At 40.4% G+C, this 21,526-nt stretch overlaps 1 protein-coding gene across 1 annotated transcript in view; it reads left to right on the forward strand.

The window, feature by feature from the left end:
* The first annotated feature begins 10,383 nt into the window (after nucleotides 1-10,383).
* Nucleotides 10,384-21,526, forward strand: part of ALDH16A1 (aldehyde dehydrogenase 16 family member A1) — a 193,393-nt gene continuing 182,250 nt past the window's right edge. The window contains exons 1-5 of the mRNA XM_053690767.1: nucleotides 10,384-10,440; nucleotides 10,748-10,850; nucleotides 10,979-11,105; nucleotides 20,447-20,625; nucleotides 20,797-20,874. Of these exons, the coding sequence (XP_053546742.1) occupies nucleotides 10,399-10,440; nucleotides 10,748-10,850; nucleotides 10,979-11,105; nucleotides 20,447-20,625; nucleotides 20,797-20,874 (529 nt within the window). The 5' untranslated portion in view covers nucleotides 10,384-10,398. The remainder of the gene's footprint in view (nucleotides 10,441-10,747; nucleotides 10,851-10,978; nucleotides 11,106-20,446; nucleotides 20,626-20,796; nucleotides 20,875-21,526) is intronic.

Raw genomic sequence — 21,526 nt, forward strand, 5'->3', positions numbered from 1 at the left:
GGCTCCCCTTCTCCGTTACTGATAGTGGTATGATCTCCCTCTCCGACTTGATCTTCTCGGTCCTCCTCTCCCCCTGTTTCTTCCGCTTACGGTGTTTCTTTCCACCTCTGTGCTGCTTCCGTCGTTGCTGGAATCTAAAGGGGAGGATTCCTCAGACTCTGCGTAAGACGTGCCTGTTACTCCTTCCGGTTGTGATTGGTTCCTATTGGCTCTCCGATTTCCTCCTCTCCTGTAACTCCCGTAGCTGTTGTTATTGTTGCCATGGTGACCACTTCTCCACTTGTATACTCTCCCGGTAAGGTGATCAGTTTCGTCCTTCTGAAACTTTTGCCGTTTTCTCTCTTTAATTGTTTTCTCCAATTCTGTTGTCTTGCGTTTAACTTCGCTGGTTAACTTGTCCCACTCATCTGCCGACAGTGTTTTTAGCAAATCCTCTCTGCTTTGTTTAATCTTTGCTTCCTGGATTGCAATTTCTTCCAGTAACGATTCCACCGTCAGCACCATAATATCGTAGGAACATTTGTTAATGATGGATTCAAACTTATCGCAGTAATCTTTTTTATCTCTCAGGAGTGTGGGGCAAATGCTCATCCTGAGCCCTCTGGGTATCCTTTTCACCCTATAGTATTCTGATAGTGTGCTTACATGTAGATTCCACTTGGTATTTTTGTAGGTCATCTGTTCAAATTCTTTACTTAAATTTTCTGCAGGTGCTGCATGAAGAAAGTCCATTGGGCCCTTAGCTAGGGCTGTGATCCTTGCTGCGTCCAGCTCTGTGTAAGCAAACATTTTCGTACCTTCTGTACTTTTGTTCTCCATTTTTGTAGCAACTCCTATTGCACGTGCTTGGCAGACTTCATCCAACAGTATACACAATGGTTAGTACAGCAACTCAGGAGTGCAGTGCAAGTGAAGACAGTGTCCTGCCAAGTCCCCCCAATTCCAGTGATAGATATATATATGTCCACAGTACTGTGTCTTTCAAAATACTTTATTCTCTGTACATAACAGGTATATAAACAGCGACGTTTCGAGTGTTGCCACTCTTACTCATGCTAGTTACAAACTATCAAACACAGCAATTTAAAACCCTCAGTTTGGCGCCAACCACTCCATTAGATGGATCTGCTGCCCTCTTCTGTTCATTTGTAATAATACATTAAAAACATTTCTAATTACATGATAATATGTAACTAAAATTTAAATACAATGTTTGCTTACACATTGAACATTTCTTTCATGTCTTTTGTTTTTACTCTTCACATTTTTATAGGATCATATTTCAATTTATATTCAAAACATTTTTTCTCAAATTTCTTACAGGATTTTTTAAGCAGTAATTTCCCAAGGTTATACTTTAAACAGTAGAATATTGTACTGAACAGTAAAGAATTACACTATAATGAGTGAAGAACTGCACTATAATAAGTGAAGAATTCATCCATCCTGGAAATTATTGTAGGTAATGGTGGATTTTTAGCATCAGGATTCATGGCCCTTGCGTAATGTCAGGATGCCAGGAATCAGACTGAGACGAGAAGTGCAAAAATAATCACACCTTTATTAATAGCAAAAAATAATAAAAAGTCCACAAGTCAAATAACAAGCCTGGAGTCAAAGCCAGAGCTGGTAGTCAGACGAGCCGAGTCAGAAGCCAAAGCGAGTAGTCAGACGAGCCGAATCAGGAACCAGGAGGGACATCAGACAGCCAGGTAATACACAGGAACTCACAAACAGGTCTGAGACAACGCAAGGGCAAAGCATACTGAACAGAGGCCCTTTAAATAATAAGTGATGACATCACAATACTGAGACTGCAACCTGTCTCACACGGATGATGTACACCAGTTCGGCCATAAGAGGGCGTGCAGAAAATGAGCAGCATCAGACACTCTGCACCAGATTCAGTAAGAGGTTAGTCAAATTGGCTGCCAGCAGCACATAGCAAACAAAGCAGGGGAAAAAACCCTGAGACCTGGATTACAAGATTGTACAAAGACTTAGACACTTTGGAAGAATGATTTCAACAAAAACTCCACTTTTTCAAATTTGAAGCTAGTACGATCTACCAGCTTCCTGATTGGCAGAAGAGGTCAGGTGACCAGAAAGACAATGCTGACAGTGAAGACACTGTATACATGCTACAAATTGTCAGGGTGCCAGGAATCAGTCTGAGACTAGAAGTGCAAAAATAATCACACCTTTATTAATAGCAAAAAATAATAAAAAGTCCACAAGTCAAATAACAAGCCAGGAGTCAAAACCAGAGCTGGTAGTCAGACGAGCCGAGTCAGGAGCCAAAACGAATAGTCAGACGAGCCGGAATCAGGACAAAGGAAAACAGCAGAGTCAGGAACAAGCCAGGGATCAGGAACCAGGAAGGACGTCAGGCAGCCAGGTAAAACACAGGAGCTCTCACAAACAGGTCTGAGACAACGCAAAGGCAAAGCATACTGAACAGAGGCCCTTTAAATAATAAGTGATGACATCACAATTCTGAGACTGAATCCTGTCTCACATGGATGATGCACAACAGTCTGGCCATAAAAGGAATTGCAGGCAATGAGCAGCATCCCCCACAATGCACCAAGTCAGGAAGAGAGGTGAGTAAAATGGCTGCCAGCAGCACATGGCAAACACAACAGGGAAAAAACCCTGACATAGAGCTACTGAGAACTCAGCATGGTAAAACTAACAGCTTCGAAGCCTGTCACATACAGAGTCGATAGACTAGCCGCATCAAAGGTCTGGTAAGATATAACATCATTATTCAAATCACGTTAAACTGACCGGTCAGTATTGAAACTTTGCCTCATGAGAATAACAGATCTAAGACAGATCTAAACATCGATCTTTGCCATCACATCGATCTTTGCCTTTTTCATACTGAACTACACACTAATCATATTGGAAATGCTTTTTGGAACTAACACATCATAAGAATATAGGTCCATATTACGGACTTGAAAGGATATATCTTTGCCTTTTTCAAATAGTGATTTACAAACGTAAGACTAACACGTTTCTTAGTGCTGGCATTTAAACAGCTGTTTACTCATAACGGAACATTACTCATTGTTGCACAAAATAATTTCTTCATTTTTTCATCAAATGTATTATGTAACTATGCTTTGTGTTTAATCACTTAAAGGGACAGTCTAGGCCAAAATAAACTTTCATGATTCAGATAGAGCATGTCATTTTAAACAATTTTCCAATTTACTTTTATCACCAATTTTGCTTTGTTCTCTTGGTATTCTTAGTTGAAAGCTTCACCTAGGAGGTTCATATGCTGATTTCTTAGACCTTGAAGCCCACCTCTTTCAGATTGCATTTTAACAGTTTTTCACCACTAGAGGGTGTTAGTTCACATATTTCATATAGATAACACTGTGCCCGTGCACGAGAAGTAATCTGGAAGCAGGCACTGATTGGCTAGACTGCAAGTCTGTCAAAAGAACTGAAAAAAGGGGCAGTTAAAAGACAGAGGTTAAAAGTATATTATTATAACTGTTAGTTATGCAAAACTGGGAAATGGGTAATAAAGGGATTATCTATATTTTAAAACAATAAAAATTCTGGTTTAGACTGTCCCTTTAACCCCTTAACGACTGAGGACGTGCAGGGTACGTCCTCAGAAAAAAGGCAGTTAATGCCTGAGAACGTACCCTGCACGTCCTCAGTGTGGAAAGCAGCTGGAAGTGATCCTGCTCGCTTCCAGATGCTTTCCGGTTATTGCAGTGATGCCTCGATATGGAGGCATCCTGCAATAACCTTTTTAAGTCATCCGGTGCAGAGAGAGCCACTCTGTGGCCCTCTCTGCACCGGAGATCGGTGGCTCCCTGCGTTGGTGGGTGGGAGCCGGACCGGGAGGCGGGTGGCGGCCATCGATGGGCCTGTTGATGTGAAGGGGGGCGGGATCGTGGGCGGCTGGGGGCGCGCACGGGCGCACGGGAGGGTGGGGGCGGGCGCGTGCACGGGGAGGGAGCGGGTGGGAACCGCTACACTACAGAAAATGTGGAAATAAAAAAAATGTCAAATTAAAAAAAAAAAAAACGATCAGCAAGGTGGTGGGGGTTTGTCTGTGTGTGTGTGGGGGGGGGGGGAAGCTACACTACAGAAAAAAACAAACAAAAAAAAGCACTTTTTATTGTAAACTGGGTACTGGCAGACAGCTGCCAGTACCCAAGATGGCCCCCAATAAGGCAGAGGGGAGGGTTAGAGAGCGGTTTTGGGGGGGATCAGGGAGGTTGGGGGCTAAGGGGGGGATCCTACACAGTAGCATATGTAAATATGCTAAAAAAAAATTTCATTTTTTTTTAAAACCCTTTTATTTTAGTACTGGCAGACTTTCTGCCAGTACTTAAGATGGCGGGGACAATTGTGGGGTGGGGGAGGGAAGGGAGCTGTTTGGGAGGGATCAGGGGGTGGGATGTGTCAGATGGGAGGCTGATCTCTACACTAAAGCTAAAATTAACCCTGCAAGCTCACTACAAACTCCCTAATTAACCCTTTCACTGCTAGCCATAATACACGTGTGAGGCGCAACAGGATTTAGTAGCCTTCTAATTACCAGAAAGCAACGCCAAAGTCATATATGTCTGCTATTTCTGAACAAAGGGGATCCCAGACAAGCATTTACAACCATTTGTGCCATAATTGCACAAGCTGTTTGTAAATGATTTCAGTGAGAAACCTAAAATTGTGAAAAATTTTACGTTTTTTTTAATTTGATCGCATTTGGCGGTGAAATGGTGGCATGAAATATACCAAAATGTGCCTAGATCAATACTTGGGGTTGTCTACTACACTACACTAAAGCTAAAATTAACCCTACAAGCTCCCTAAAAGCTCCCTAATTAACCCCTTAACTGCTGGGCATGATACACTTGTGGTGCGCAGTGGCATTTAGCGGCCTTCTAATTACCAAAAAGCAACGCCAAAGCCATATATGTGTGCTATTTCTGAACAAAGGGGATCCCAGAGAAGAATTTACAACCATTTATGCCATAATTGCACAAGTTGTTTGTAAATAATTTCAGTGAGAAATCGAAAGTTTGTGAAAAAATTTGTGAAAAAGTGAACGATTTTTTGTATTTGATCGCATTTGGCGGTGAAATGGTGGTATGAAATATACCAAAATTGGCCTAGATCAATACTTTGGGATGTCTACTAAAAAAAAATATATACATGTCAAGGGATATTCAGGGATTCCTGAAAGATATTAGTGTTCTAATGTAACTAGCGCTAATTTTGGAAAAAAATGGTTTGGAAATAGCAAAGTGCTACTTGTATTTATGGCCCTATAACTTGCAAAAAAAGCAAAGAACCTGTAAACATTGGGTATTTCTAAACTCAGGACAAAATTTAGAAACTATTTAGCATGGGTGTTTTTTGGTGGTTTTAGATATGTAACAGATTTTGGGGGTCAAAGTTAGAAAAAGTGTGTTTTTTTCCATTTTTCCTCATATTTTATCTTTTTGTTTATAGTAAATTATAAGATATGATGAAAATAATGGTATCTTTAGAAAGTCCATTTAATGGCGAGAAAAATGGTATATAATATGTGTGGGTACAGTAAACAAGTAAGAAGAAAATTACAGCTAAACACAAACACCGCAAAAATGTAAAAATAGCCTTGGTCCCAAACGGACAGAAAATGGAAAAGTGCTGTGGTCATTAAGGGGTTAATAATAGATTTTAAGTGACATACTTAGCATTGATTTTAACTTGTAATAGCTTATTCATAAAATACACTTTTATCTATGAAATTATATTAGTTTTTTTTAGAGATGTGGCCACATCCTGACTTTTAAATAATACGTTTATAATAGGAGATTTTCAGATGTTGATACTAGATATATTAATTTTATGATATATTTTATAAAACCATTAAAACCATTAAATATCTACTTTGCTTATTTAAATAGACAGTCCTCTCCTCTCTCTTTGGTCTAATATATTACTGACTGTATTTATCAGGACTTTCCCTTGAGTTTATATTTCTAAAATTGTTTACACATACACTCTTTTAGCTCCTCACAGAGCGCCACTCTACACAATTTACTTACAATAAACCACGTTTTGTTTTTCAAAGTCCAGTGAGTGCGGATCTACTTTGTACTCTATATATATATATATATATATATATATATATATATATATATATGTGTGTGTGTACACACAGTATTTTACAAAAGTGAGTACACCCCTCACATTTTTGTAAATATTTTATTATATATTTTCATGTGATAACGCTGAAGAAATGACACTTTGCTACAATGTAAAGTAGTGAGTGTACAACCTGAATAACAGTTTAAATTTGTTGTCCCCTCAAAATAACTCAACACTGCCATTAATGTCTAAACCGTTGGCAACAAAAGTGAGTACACCCCTAAGTGGAAATTTCCAAATTGGGCCCAAAGTATTAATATTTTGTGTGGCCATCATCTAGGGCATGGCGTTCACCAGAGCTTCACAGGCTGCCACTGGAGTCCTCTTCCACTACTCCATGATGACATCACGGAGTTGGTGGATGCTCCCACACCTTCTGTTTGAGGATGCCCTATAGATGCTGAATAGGGTTTAGGTCTGGAGACATGCTTGGCCAGCCCATCACCTTTACCCTCAGCTTCTTTAGGAAGGCAGTGGTCGTCATTGAGGTGTGTTTGGGGTCGTTATGTTGGAATACTACTCTGCGGCCCAGTCTCCGAAGGGAGGGGATCATGCTCTGCTTCAGTATGTCACAGTCCACGTTTGCATTCATGTTTTCCTCAATGAACTGTAGCTCCCCAGTGCCGGCAGCACTCATGCAGGCCCAGACCATGACACTCCCACCACCATGCTTGACTGTTGGCAAGACACACTTGTCTTTGTACTCCTCACCTGGTTGCCGCCACATACGTTTGACACAATCTGAACCAAATAAGTTTATCTTGGTCATCGGACCACAGGACATGGTTCCAGTAATCCATGTCCTTAGTCTGCTTGTCTTCAGCAAACTGTTTGCGGGCTTTCTTATGCATCATCTTTAGAAGAGGCTTCCTTCTGGGACGACAGCCATGCAGACCAATTTAATGCAGAGTGCGGCGTATGGTCTTAGCACTGACAGGTTGACCCCCCACCCTTCAACCTCTGCAGCAATGCTGGCAGCACTGATACGTCTATTTCCCAAAGACAACCCCTGGATATGATGCTGAGCACGTGCAGTCAAAATCTTTGGTCGACCATGGCGAGGCCTGTTCTGAGTGGAACCTGTCCTGTGAAACCGCTGTATGGTCTTGCCCACCGTGCTGCAGCTCAGTTTCAGGGTCTTGGCAATCTTCTTTTAGCCTAGTCCATCTTTATGTAGAGCAACAATTCTTTTTTTTTCAGATCTTTAGAGAGTTCTTTGCCATGAGGTGCCTTGTTGAACTTCCAGTGACCAGTATAAGAGAGTGTGAGAGCGAAAACACCAAATTTAACACACCTGCTACCCATTCACACCTGAGACATTGTAACACTAATGAGTCACATGACACCGGGGAGGGAAAATGGCCAATTGGGTCAATTTGGACATTTCCACTTAGGGGGTGTACTCACTTTTGTTGCCAATGGTTTAGATATTAATGGAAGTGTGTTGAGTTATTATGAAGGGACAGCAAATTTAGACTGTTATACAGGCTGTACGCTCACTACTTTACATTGTAGCAAAAGTGTCATTTCTTCAGTGTTGTCACATGAAAAGATATAATAAAATATTTACAAAAATGTGAGGGGTGTACTCACTTTTGTGAGATACCATATGTGTGTATGTATGTATATATATATATATATATATATATATATATATATACACTGTATATAAAAACAGTCACTTAGTAAGACAGCACTCACTGGGTTAAAAAATAAAACTTAGCTTTTATTGTAGAATTTTCAAAGATTAAACGATCCCATGACGTTTCGGTGCCAACTAGCACCTTTATCAAATGGTTCAAACAGTTCCTTCAGGCTTATGAGAAAGCCTGCCATCCACAGGGAAAAACAAGTTAAAAACTATGAGACAATGCAGCTTTATATACACATTCTATGTTGATTGCAAACTTAGTTCCACTGTGTGTGTGCACGTGTGTGTGCACGTCACTAAGGCCACGCCTCTTCCGGATTCGTAGTGTGTTGTCAGGTGCAACCAGCACCATCAAAAACTGAAGTCCCTGGTAACGGAGCTGTGTGTAGCACATGGCTAATTAGCATATTCACTGCTGTGTGACGTATCAAGCTAGGAGAAGCATTTCTGTGCAGATCTGCAAAGTCCAATATCGATGTTAAAAGCAAAGCACTGTTTGCAGAGGCCACACTAAATCCTTTAAATAGAACATGTTTCATGTAAGGCTAGAAATGATGCATAGTATGCTGCTGGTTTGGAGGGTATGCTTAAACATTTGGTATAGACGTGCAATAAATATTGGAATCTCATATGCCACAGATCATACATGCCAATCAGATACAAGAAATTACATTGATCTGATACAGGGGAATAAGCATTAGTTAGAGACCAAAAAGCATCAGACTGGCACTGTATTGTGACTGGTAGTAATGTGCAGTCCAATTCCTGTGAACTGTGTCTTTATCCTATAAAGGGGCCATAGTCAAGTTGTATATTAAGTCCCCTGGGCTCCACAGTGTCTAGAGTGTAAATCCATTTGGTTTCTCGTTGAAGTAGGATTCTGCCATGATCACCTCCCCTGGTTAGAGGTGGTATATGATCTATGATCATGGTCCTCAAATTAGAGACACTATGTTTCAATTGTGCAAAGTGGCGTGCCACTGGTTGAACTGAAGCGCCCTTTTTAATGTTATCCCTAATGGCGTGTCTATGATTAGCCATTCTTTCACGGAAAGTTGTGATGATTTTCCCTACATAGACAAGGGAGCACGGACAAATCAGGATTTAGACCACATAGGTGCTGCTGCATGTCACTCTGTGTTGTATCCTATAGTGATTGTTGCAATGTGGGTGTTGAAAGGTGGGACCCATCTGCATCCCATTACAGGTGATACAGTCTCCACATCTGAAGCATCCTTTCTTGGTGGATTTGAGCCATGTATCCTTTTGGTAGGAGTCAGTCTTGACCAGGATAACCCGTATATTCCTGGCACGTCTATATGCGATACAGGGAGGATTAAGTCTCCAATTCGATAGGCTCATGTCAGTCTGTAGAATGTCCCATTGATTGCGAACTGCTTTAGAAATACAGTGATGATCCGGAGCGAACGTCGTGATGAAGTTCAAGTCAGCAGTAGCAGTCTGTTTCAGTGCCTTGTTCTGTGCCAAAAGTGTGAGAGGCGATAATACCCAATTTTTGGTGGTCGGGATGGCAACTGGTAGATAAGAGAAGCGAGTTTCTGTCTGTAGGTTTGGTATATTGCGAGGTGCCAAACATAAATGACCTTTCTGTGGGGACCTTGAAAATATTGAGGTCCAGGAAGTGTACGATTTGCGTACTACATTCCATTTTAAATTTAATAGGTGAATCAAAATGGTTCAATTCAAATACCCACTCTTGAAGGTGTGCTAAACTTCCTGTCCAAACGAAAAACAGATCATCTTTGTAGCGAGTGTAAAAGGAAATACATGGATGTGTTAGAGGTTTCATGATGGTAGACTCATAACCCAGCATAAATAGATTGGCATATACAGGGGCCATATTAGACCCCATGGCCGTTCCAGACAACTGAAGATAAAAGTTATTTTCAAATTTAAAATAATTTGTCTTCAAACAATTTTCCATGAGCTCTATAATGAACTCTAATGGTGGGCCTATATGGTCAGGGGAATTCCCCACTATGGTTCTGATAGTGTCTAATCCTAACTCATGGGGAATGACAGTATACAAACTGTCAACGTCCATAGTGACTAGTATATCGTCAGACTGTAGACAAGTATGTTTGTGAAGTTTGTGAATCAAGGCAGTGGTGTCCTGTATATATGAAAAAGAGTTGCGTATCACTGGCTGAAAATGAAAATCAATGAATTCCGCAATGCCTTAAAAAATTGACCCCCTGGCAGACACAATGGGTCTGCTAGGCGGGTTGTTTAAACTCTTGTGTATCTTTGGAAGTAGATACAAAAATGGTATCTTGGGCTAATATATAGACATGTATGCTTACCTGATAAATTTCTTTATTTCCGGGCATGGAGAGTCCACGACCCCACCTTCTTTTTTTTTATTATAATTCGGCGTTTTTTTTGAGTAAACTTCAGGCACCTTTTTCACCCTTGTGTATTTTTTTTCTTCATTTTCCTTCGGCTGAATGACTGGGGATTATGGATAAGAGAAGTTACTCTTAACAACTTTGCTGGCTTGCTCTTTCCCTCCTGCTGCTGGCTAGGAGTTGAATATCCCACTATTTATTGGAATGACGTTGTGGACTCTCCATGCCCGGAAAGAAATTTATCAAGTAAGCATACATTTTGTTTTTATTTATTTTTTTACTGCAAAGTTGCGTAATTTTTACTTGTGACCTGTAATGTGTACAAAACAGGGCGCGCTCATTAAAATAGAACTGAGCGCTGAAATTGCACTCATGGATGCGCAGATATGCACCTCAATTTCTATAGGATATTATTGCTTTTTTTGCCATTTTTTTCTTTAATATGTGGACATCTATTTGAAATGTATTTATCATTGCTAATTTAAATAAAATATGTTCAAATCTTTTAATCTTTGTAGAGACACTTCAAAAGTTTTCCTCTTGTCTGTTCCAGGCTTGGCTTGATGCACGTGGCCGCAGCTTTGGGCATTTTGTTGATGGAAAGTGGCTAAATCCTGATGGAAGACAGACTTATGTTACTAAGAACCCTGCCACAGGTACGTGATTATCTGTCTATCTCTGTTATCATTTATTAATACTTTAGATGCTATAGCTGTTTTTGCTGACTAACTGTCTTATATATGCATATCTTTGTTTATTTTCTTTTTTTTCTTTTATGTCTTAGGGGAGACACTGGCAACTACAATCCAAGGGAACGATGAAGACCTGGATACTGCAGTTAGTGCTGCGAAGAAAGCCTATGAGTCCTGGAGCAAACTACCTTGCCATGTCCGGGCCCGCTACCTATACAGGTTAGATATACCTCTTGGAAACAAGTCTGTACCAGTATATAGATGATAAATTATAACAGGGTTTCATGATTCTACTAAGCCAATGTTCCTAAAGTTATAGTTCTTGAACCTAACTTTTTTTTAAATTCTTCTACATATAAATCCCTATACAATTATGTATATGTTTCTATAAATTTCATGACTGCCTCCTTAGCTAGTAACTGGTTCCCAATCTTGAAATACATTTGTCAACTTTTGTTTTATTACAACTGCTGGGGATGAACAACACAAAGGAAATCCATAAGAATATATTTTAACAAACCTAATATGGAAAAGTCTTACCATTTACCTTCTGAGCTGCCTCCATTCTTCATTGAGTGCAGTAATATATGTCATGAACTAAATGTAATTGCATATTGCAACATTATTAAAAAAGAAAAAAAAATATTTATTTGATGGAGGTGGAAATCTACTTCACATCCAGAAATTTCTATGAAGGTTCAACAATGTTTAGATATGATGATTGGCTTTATGATAACTTTTATCTGAGTTATCATAAAGCCATACTTGAACAATGGGTAATTCATATGTGACCAGTTTTGCTTCATAGGCTGCAAGTGGCCCTGTAAACATCCTTTATATACTTTGGTTGGTATACACCTATGGAGAAAAATCCCCACCAATTGTATCAGTTAACAACAGACTTTGTGGCTTGACATCATCTTTTGTTTTTCTCCAAACCTAAAACTCAAATATGGTGAAAACTAACTCATCAGACTATATTCTTCTTTTTTTTTTTTACTTTTGCTCAGTTGTCCAGGGTCAGGACACCTTACAACAGGTTATTCATGTGTGAGTGGCCCTTGTTTACAAGTAATTACAGTTCACAGCTTACGGATTTTGTTGCGATTGGTTCACAGAGATGCTGAATCACCCGTGTGTTCTTTTTTTGAGGAATTTAAAGTTTTTATCTGACCCTATTAGTGTGGTTTTACTTGGGAGCACTGTTATTTATTGTAGATAAAACACAAATATTAACCCATTGGGTTCAATTATCACACACTCAGACCCGCAATCAACTGCTTGGCTGCCAGTGACTGAACAGTAATTTACTACTTGGCAGCAGGTAACTAACCAAAAAAAAATGAAAAATACATATCAGACCCTTGGGTCCTGCTGCTTAAAAAAAAAGCTAGAGTGGTCTTGTTAGCAGCAGTAGTGTGTTTGCAAATTAAAGGAAAGATGTTGGATTGAGAAGTAGAGCTGCACTTAAGATGGGGCCTGGATCTCTCTCCTACTTACCAGTCAGCCCCAGAGCATATGTGAGTGCAGGTAGCCTCATCACAGAGTGCTGCAGCAATTTCATAGATATGAGGTCCATGTTTTGTAGTTGCCTTGGTGGCATGATACCTGGTACTGATTGAGCTCAAATGTATTGCTTTTTAGCTTCCTAAATAATTTATTTTATATCTTGGGCTGTTTTGTTTATTTATTTTGTAGCTAATGTTAAGAAATGATTCTTCATGACTACATGTGTAAATGTTATTTGTCACCTTACTTTGAATTGTTTACGAGTGTTTGTGTTACTAAAGTATATAGAAAAGGTATCACTTTCTCTTGTTAAGTGTGTTCAGTCCACGGGTCATCCATTACTTATGGGATATATTCTCCTTCCCAACAGGAAGTTGCAAGAGGATCACCCAAGCAGAGCTGCTATATAGCTCCTCCCCTCACATGTCATATCCAGTCATTCTCTTGCAAGTCTCAACAAAGAAGGAGGTCGCGAGAGGAGATAAGAGTTTTTCACCTAATTATTCTTCAATCAAAAGTTTATTATTTTAAAATGGCACCGGAGTGTGCTGTTTCTTTCATGCAATTAGCAAGAGTCCATGAGCTAGTGACGTATGGGATATACATTCCTACCAGGAGGGGCAAAGTTTCCCAAACCTCAAAATGCCTATAAATACACCCCTCACCACACCCACAATTCAGTTTTTACAAACTTTGCCTCCGATGGAGGTGGTGAAGTAAGTTTGTGCTAGATTCTACGTTGATATGCGCTCCGCAGCAAGTTGGAGCCCGGTTTTCCTCTCAGCGTGCAGTGAATGTCAGAGGGATGTGAGGAGAGTATTGCCTATTTGAATGCAGTGATCTCCTTCTACGGGATCTATTTCATAGGTTCTCTGTTATCGGTCGTAGAGATTAATCTCTTACCTCCCTTTTCAGATCGACGATATACTCTTATATATACCATTACCTCTGCTGATTCTCGTTTCAGTACTGGTTTGGCTATCTGCTATATGTAGATGAGTGTCCTGGGGTAAGTAAGTCTTATTTTCTGTGACACTCCAAGCTATGGTTGGGCACTTTGTTTATAAAGTTCTAAATATATGTATTCAAACATTTATTTGCCTTGACTCAGAATGTTCAACTTTCCTTATTTTCAGACAGTCAGTTTCATATTTGGGATAATGCATTTTAATTTAACATTTTTCTTACCTTAAAAATTGTAGTTCCTTCATTATGTCCTAATCCTAAGAATTCTAAGGAGAAATCGTTGCATTCTTTGGATGTTGTTAGAGCTTTGAAATATTATGTTGAAGCTACGAAATCTTTTCGTAAGACTTCTAGTCTATTTGTTATCTTTTCCGGTTCTAGAAAAGGCCAGAAAGCTTCTGCCATTTCTTTGGCATCTTGGTTGAAATCTTTAATTCATCTTGCCTATGTTGAGTCGGGTAAAACTCCGCCTCAGAGAATTACAGCTCATTCTACTAGGTCAGTTTCTACTTCCTGGGCGTTTAGGAATGAAGCTTCGGTTGACCAGATCTGCAAAGCAGCAACTTGGTCCTCTTTGCATACTTTTACTAAATTCTACCATTTTGATGTATTTTCTTCTTCTGAAGCAGTTTTTGGTAGAAAAGTACTTCAGGCAGCGGTTTCAGTTTGAATCTTCTGCTTATGTTTTTTCGTTAAACTTTATTTTGGGTGTGGATTATTTTCAGCAGGAATTGGCTGTCTTTATTTTATCCCTCCCTCTCTAGTGACTCTTGTGTGGAAAGATCCACATCTTGGGTAGTCATTATCCCATACGTCACTAGCTCATGGACTCTTGCTAATTGCATGAAAGAAAACATAATTTATGTAAGAACTTACCTGATAAATTCATTTCTTTCATATTAGCAAGAGTCCATGAGGCCCACCCTTTTTATGGTGGTTATGATTTTTTTGTATAAAGCACAATTATTCCAATTCCTTATTTTATATGCTTTCGCACTTTTTTATCACCCCACTTCTTGGCTATTCGTTAAACTGAATTGTGGGTGTGGTGAGGGGTGTATTTATAGGCATTTTGAGGTTTGGGAAACTTTGCCCCTCCTGGTAGGAATGTATATCCCATACGTCACTAGCTCATGGACTCTTGCTAATATGAAAGAAATGAATTTATCAGGTAAGTTCTTACATAAATTATGTTTTTTTCTCTCAGGCAGTATTTAGAAGAAGAATCTGCCTGCGTTTTCTATGATCTTAGCAGACGTAACTAAGATCCACTGGCTGTTCTCGCACATTCTGAGGAGTGGGGTAACTTCAGAAAAGGGAATAGCATGCGGGGTCCCCCGCAAATGAGGTATGTGCAGTAATATTTTCTAGGAATGGAATTCACTAAGAAAACACTGCTGTTACCCATATGATGTAAGTACAGCCTTTAATGCAGTAGTAGCGACTGGTATCAGGCTGATAAATGTATGCGCAGTTGAGTTATTACTGTTGATACTGAAATAAATGTATGAGCCTTAACTGCAGTAGAAGCGACTGGTAGCAGGCTTAGTGATAACTTTGCATAACACTGGAAAGTTGTTTTTAAAAACGTTTACTGGCATGTTATTCGTTTTGTGAGGTACTTTGGTGATAAATCTTTTTGGGCATGATTTTTTTCCATATGGCTAACGTATATTTCTGCATAGAAACCGTTGTAACAGGTCTCTCACTGTTGTAATATGAGTGGGAGGGGCCTTTTTTAGCGCCTTGTTGCGCAGTTAAAATTCTAGCACAGTCTTCCTGTTTCTTCCTCCTTGATCCAGGACGTTTACAGAGAGCTCAGGGGTCTTCAAAATTCATTTTTGAGGGAGGTAATCAGTCACAGCAGACCTGTGACAGTGTGTTTGACTGTGATAAAAGCGTTAAATCATAAATTGATTATCCGTTTTTGGGTATTGAGGGGTTAATCATCCGTTTGCTAGTGGGTGCAATCCTTTGCTAAATTCATACATTTACTGTTAAAATTGTTGGCTATAACTGAATTAGTTCATTGTTATTTCAACTGTGACAGTTTTTTGTGTTTTTAAAAGCGCTGCAGCGTTTTTTTCTATTGCTTGTAAATTTATTGAAAGATTTTTTCCAAGCTTGCTAGCCTTCATTGCTAGTCTGTTTAAACATGTCTGATACAGATGAATCTACTTGTTCATTATGTTTAAAAGCCAATGTGGAGCCCAATAGAAATATGTCTACCAATTGTATTGATGTTACTTTAAATAAAAGTCAGTCTTTACTGGTAAAGAAATTATCACCAGACAACGAGGGGGAAGTTATGCCGACTAACTCTCCTCACGTGTCAGTACCTTCGCCTCCCGCTCAGGAGGTGCGTGAGATTGTGGCGCCAAGTACATCAAGGCCCTTACAAATCACTTTGCATGATATGGCTAATGTTATGAAAGAAGTATTATCTAATTTGCCTGAGTTAAGAGGCAAGCGCGATAGCTCTGGGTTTAGGACAGAGCGCGCCGATGACATGAGAGCCATGTCCGATACTGCGTCACAATTTGCAGAACATGAGGACGGAGAGCTTCATTCTGTGGGTGACGGATCTGATCCGGGGAGACCGGATTCAGAAATTTCAAATTTTAAATTTAAGCTTGAGAACCTCCGTGTATTGCTAGGGGAGGTGTTAGCGGCTCTGAATGATTGTGACACGGTTGCAATCCCAGAGAAATTATGTAGGCTGGATAAATACTATGCGGTACCGGTGTGTACTGACGTTTTTCCTATACCTAAAAGGCTTACAGAGATTATTAGCAAGGAGTGGGATAGACCCGGTGTGCCCTTTTCCCCTCCTCCGATATTTAGAAAAATGTTCCCAATAGACGCCCCCACACGAGACTTATGGCAGACGGTCCCTAAGGTGGAGGGAGCAGTTTCTACTTTAGCCAAGCATACCACTATCCCGGTGGAGGATAGTTGTGCTTTCTCAGATCCAATGGATAAAAAATTAGAAGGTTACCTTAAGAAAATGTTTGTTCAACAAGGTTTTATATTACAGCCCCTTGCATGCATTGCGCCCGTCACTGCTGCAGCGGCATTCTGGTTTGAGTCTCTGGAAGAGGCTATTCGCACAGCACCATTGGATGAGATTATGAACAAGCTTAAAGCCCTTAAGCTAGCTAATGCTTTTGTTTCAGATGCCGTTGTGCATTTAACCAAACTAACGGCTAAGAACTCCGGATTCGCCATCCAGGCGCACAGAGCGCTATGGCTTAAATCCTGGTCAGCAGATGTAACTTCTAAATCTAAATTGCTTAATATTCCTTTCAAAGGGCAAACCTTATTCGGGCCCGGCTTGAAAGAAATTATTGCTGACATTACTGGAGGTAAGGGTCACACCCTTCCTCAGGACAGGGCCAAATCAAAGGCCAAACAGTCTAGTTTTCGTGCCTTTCGTATTTCAAGGCAGGAGCAGCATCAACTTCCTCCGCTCCAAAACAGGAAGGGACTGCTACTCGTTACAGACAGGGTTGGAAAGGCAACCAGTCCTGGAACAAGGGCAAGCAGGCCAGAAAACCTACTTCTGCCCCTAAGACAGCATGAAGAAAGGGCCCCCTATCCAGAAACGGATCTAGTGGGGGGCAGACTTTCTCTCTTCGCCCAGGCCTGGGCAAGAGATGTCCAGGATCCCTGGGCGTTGGAGATCATATCTCAGGGATACCTTCTGGACTTCAAAACTTCTCCTCCACAAGGGAGATTTCATCTGTCAAGGTTATCAACAAACCTAATAAAGAAAGAGGCATTTCTACGATGTGTACAAGACCTCTTAGTAATGGGAGTTATCCATCCGGTTCCGCGGACGGAACAAGGGCAAGGTTTTTACTCAAATCTGTTTGTGGTTCCCAAAAAAGAGGGAACATTCAGGCCAAATTCCTAAGGGTTCCATCGTTCAAAATGGAAACTATTCGAACCATTCTATCCATGATCCAAGAGGGTCAGTATATGACCACAGTGGACTTAAAGGATGCCTACCTTCACATACCGATTCACAAAGATCATTATCGGTACCTAAGGTTTGCCTTTCTAGACAGGCATTACCAGAGTTCTCTGTTCCCACTCACAAGGGTTCCCTTTCTAGGGACTCTTATAGATTCTGTAGAGATGAAGATTTACCTGACGGAGTCCAGGTTATCAAAAATCCTAAATGCTTGCCGTGTCCTTCATTCCATTCCAAGCCCATCAGTAGCTCAGTGCATGGAAGTAATCGGCTTAATGGTCGCGGCAATGGACATAGTGCCATTTGCGCGCCTACATCTCAGACCGCTGCAACTATGCATGCTAAGTCAGTGGAATGGGGATTACTCAGATCTGTCCCCTTTACTAAATCTGGACCAGGAGGCCAGAGATTCTCTTCTCTGGTGGTTGTCGTGGGTTCATCTGTCCAAAGGAATGACTTTTCGCAGACCAGATTGGACGATTGTAACAACAGATGCCAGCCTACTAGGCTGGGGTGCAGTCTGGAACTCCCTGAAGGCTCAGGGATCATGGACTCAGGAGGAGAAACTCCTCCCAATAAACATTCTGGAATTAAGAGCAATATTCAATGCTCTTCTAGCTTGGCCTCAGTTAGCAACACTGAGGTTCATCAGATTTCAGTCGGACAACATCACGACTGTGGCTTACATCAATCATCAAGGGGGAACCAGGAGTTCCCTAGCAATGTTGGAAGTCTCAAAGATAATTCGCTGGGCAGAGTCTCACTCTTGTCATCTGTCAGCGATCTACATCCCAGGCGTGGAGAACTGGGAGGCGGATTTTCTAAGTCGCCAGACCTTTCATCCGGGGGAGTGGGAACTTCACCCGGAGGTGTTTGCTCAACTGATTCTTCGTTGGAGCGAACCGGAGCTGGATCTCATGGCATCTCGCCAGAATGCCAAGCTTCCTTGTTACGGATCCAGGTCCAGGGACCCGGGAGCGGTGCTGGTAGATGCATTAGCAGCCCCTTGGGTTTTCAACATGGCTTATGTGTTTCCACCATTTCCGTTGCTACCTCGACTGATTGCCAGGATCAAACAGGAGAGGGCATCGGTGATTCTGATAGCGCCTGCTTGGCCACGCAGGATCTGGTATGCAGACCTAGTGGACATGTCGTCCTGTCCACCATGGTCTCTGCCTCTGAGGCAGGACCTTCTAATTCAGGGTCCTTTCAACCATCCAAGCCTAATTTCTCTGAGGCTGACTGCATGGAGATTGAACGCTTGATTCTCTCAAAGCGTGGTTTTTCGGAGTCGGTTATTGATACGTTAATACAGGCTCGGAAACCTGTTACCAGAAAAATTTACCATAAGATATGGCGTAAATATTTATATTGGTGTGAATCCAAGAGTTACTCATGGAGTAAGGTTAGGATTCCTAGGATATTGGCTTTTCTACAAGAAGGTTTAGAAAAGGGTTTATCCGCTAGTTCGTTAAAGGGACAGATTTCTGCTCTGTCTATTCTTTTACACAAACGTCTGGCAGAGAATCCAGACGTCCAGGCTTTTTGTCAGGCTTTGGCTAGGATTAAGCCTGTGTTTAAAACTGTTGCTCCTCCGTGGAGCTTAAACTTGGTTCTTAAAGTTCTTCAGGGTGTTCCGTTTGAACCCCTTCATTCCATTGATATTAAGCTTTTGTCTTGGAAAGTTCTGTTTTTGATGGCTATTTCCTCGGCTCGAAGAGTCTCTGAGTTATCTGCCTTACATTGCGATTCTCCTTATCTGATTTTTCATTCAGACAAGGTAGTTCTGCGTACTAAACCTGGGTTTTTACCTAAGGTTGTTTCTAACAGGAATATCAATCAAGAGATTGTTGTTCCTTCATTATGTCCTAATCCTTCTTCAAAGAAGGAACGTCTTCTGCATAATCTGGACGTAGTCCGTGCCCTGAAGTTCTACTTACAGGCAACTAAAGATTTTCGGCAAACTTCTTCTCTGTTTGTCGTTTATTCTGGTCAGAGGAGAGGTCAAAAGGCTTCGGCCACCTCTCTCTCTTTTTGGCTTTGTAGCATAATACGTTTAGCCTATGAGACTGCTGGACAGCAGCCTCCTGAAAGAATTACAGCTCATTCCACTAGAGCTGTGGCTTCCACCTGGGCCTTAAAGAATGAGGCCTCTGTTGAACAGATTTGCAAGGCTGCAACTTGGTCTTCACTTCATACCTTTTCAAAATTTTACAAATTTGACACTTTTGCTTCTTCGGAGGCTGTTTTTGGGAGAAAGGTTCTACAGGCAGTGGTTCCTTCTGTTTAATGTTCCTGCCTTGTCCCTCCCATCTTCCGTGTACTTTAGCTTTGGTATTGGTATCCCATAAGTAATGGATGACCCGTGGACTGAACACACTTAACAAGAGAAAACATAATTTATGCTTACCTGATAAATTTATTTCTCTTGTAGTGTGTTCAGTCCACGGCCCGCCCTGTCTTTTTTTTGAGGCAGTTCTAAATTTTAATTAAAACTCCAGTCACCACTGCACCCTATAGTTTTTCCTTTCTCGTCTTGTTTCGGTCGAATGACTGGATATGACATGTGAGGGGAGGAGCTATATAGCAGCTCTGCTTGGGTGATCCTCTTGCAACTTCCTGTTGGGAAGGAGAATATATCCCATAAGTAATGGATGACCCGTGGACTGAACACACTACAAGAGAAATAAATTTATCAGGTAAGCATAAATAATGTTATTTCATGGGTTTGCCTGTGAAAACACACTTTTTTATATAGAAACCTTCAATAACCATTGATGATTTCTCAGTGCCTCAGGTTCTTTGTGCATTGCATCCCTTTATCTTTACTTCCTACTTTTAGTTCTTCATTCTTAACTTGATTATGATTTAAGTGTTTCTTCATATCTTTATGCTTCAAACTCCTTTGTATTTATTATACATTGGATTCCATCTATCCTAACCTTTAAATGCATATAAAAATATATTTGAATACTTTAATTTATTTGACCTATGAGAGCACATTTCCTCCATGACTGCTCTAATGTTGCTGCATTTGAGCTTTATATTACTTTCATCTCTCTTAAATTTTAAGATCCTCATGACAATATCTTTTTATTTATTCTTATAGCATTGCCCGCACTGTCCAAAAGCACCAGCGTTTGCTGAGTGTAATAGAGAGTATGGACAATGGGAAGCCCATCAGAGAATCACGTGACTGTGACCTACCTCTTGTGGTTCGGCATTTTTATCATCATGCTGGTTGGGCACAACTTAGGGACACAGAAATGAAAGGATGGAAACCTCTTGGTGAGTTTGAAGCAGCAAAGAATATGCAAAAAGCAGGAGTTACCACACCACTTTATGGGCGACTGATAGAAATGTATGTTTAGGTTTTAAGATTCAAGTAGAAAATAAGAGGATCAAAAACGGATTATATATATATATATATTTGTTTTTTATTTTTTTTTATAAATATAGGTGTTGTTGCTGCTATCGTTCCATGGAACTTTCCTCTTATGTTACTCACGTGGAAAATATGCCCTGCCCTTGCTATGGGTATGTATTTCTTTCTTACAGTTTTCTTTGTGTGTGTGTGCATGCCCACATATTACTATAAATTACTACTGACACTGCTGACACAAAAGTTACTTGTCAGGGGGTAACATTTTAATGGTTTCCTTAGTGTTATAGATACTCAGCAGCCACATTTTTTTTCGTAATGTCATGTTTTGAAAACTAGTGGTATAATTTCTAGTAACACTTATAGTTTATAGCAAATGTCTGTCATCTTTTGGATTGAGACACCTCTCCGTATACTTTTCTGTTGAAGTAAGGCTCAAGGCACTCATTCACTTCATTAGAAAAAACAAGTTTGAGGGATAAAGGAATTTCTACCCACAAATAGCATTCAGACCGTTATATCCTGAGCATTAATTGGCTCAACTGCTGAACACAAGAGGGTTAGGATAAAATGTAACTATTTTTACATAAATGCAACAAATGTTGCACACCAAGGAAAGAGCCTACCTCTTGTATTAAATGAAGGGGGAGAATTCAGTATCTCACATTCAAATGTTGATCATGCATAAAAAAATAACTTTATTAATTCACATAGGAAAATAGAGCCAGACAGGCTATGTACACACATACAAATTAAAATTAGCTTGAATCCAGAATGCACAATTAGGATTTAATCTCCACAGTCAGA

This window comes from Bombina bombina, chromosome 8 (assembly GCF_027579735.1).
Source record: "Bombina bombina isolate aBomBom1 chromosome 8, aBomBom1.pri, whole genome shotgun sequence".
Taxonomy (NCBI): domain Eukaryota; kingdom Metazoa; phylum Chordata; class Amphibia; order Anura; family Bombinatoridae; genus Bombina; species Bombina bombina.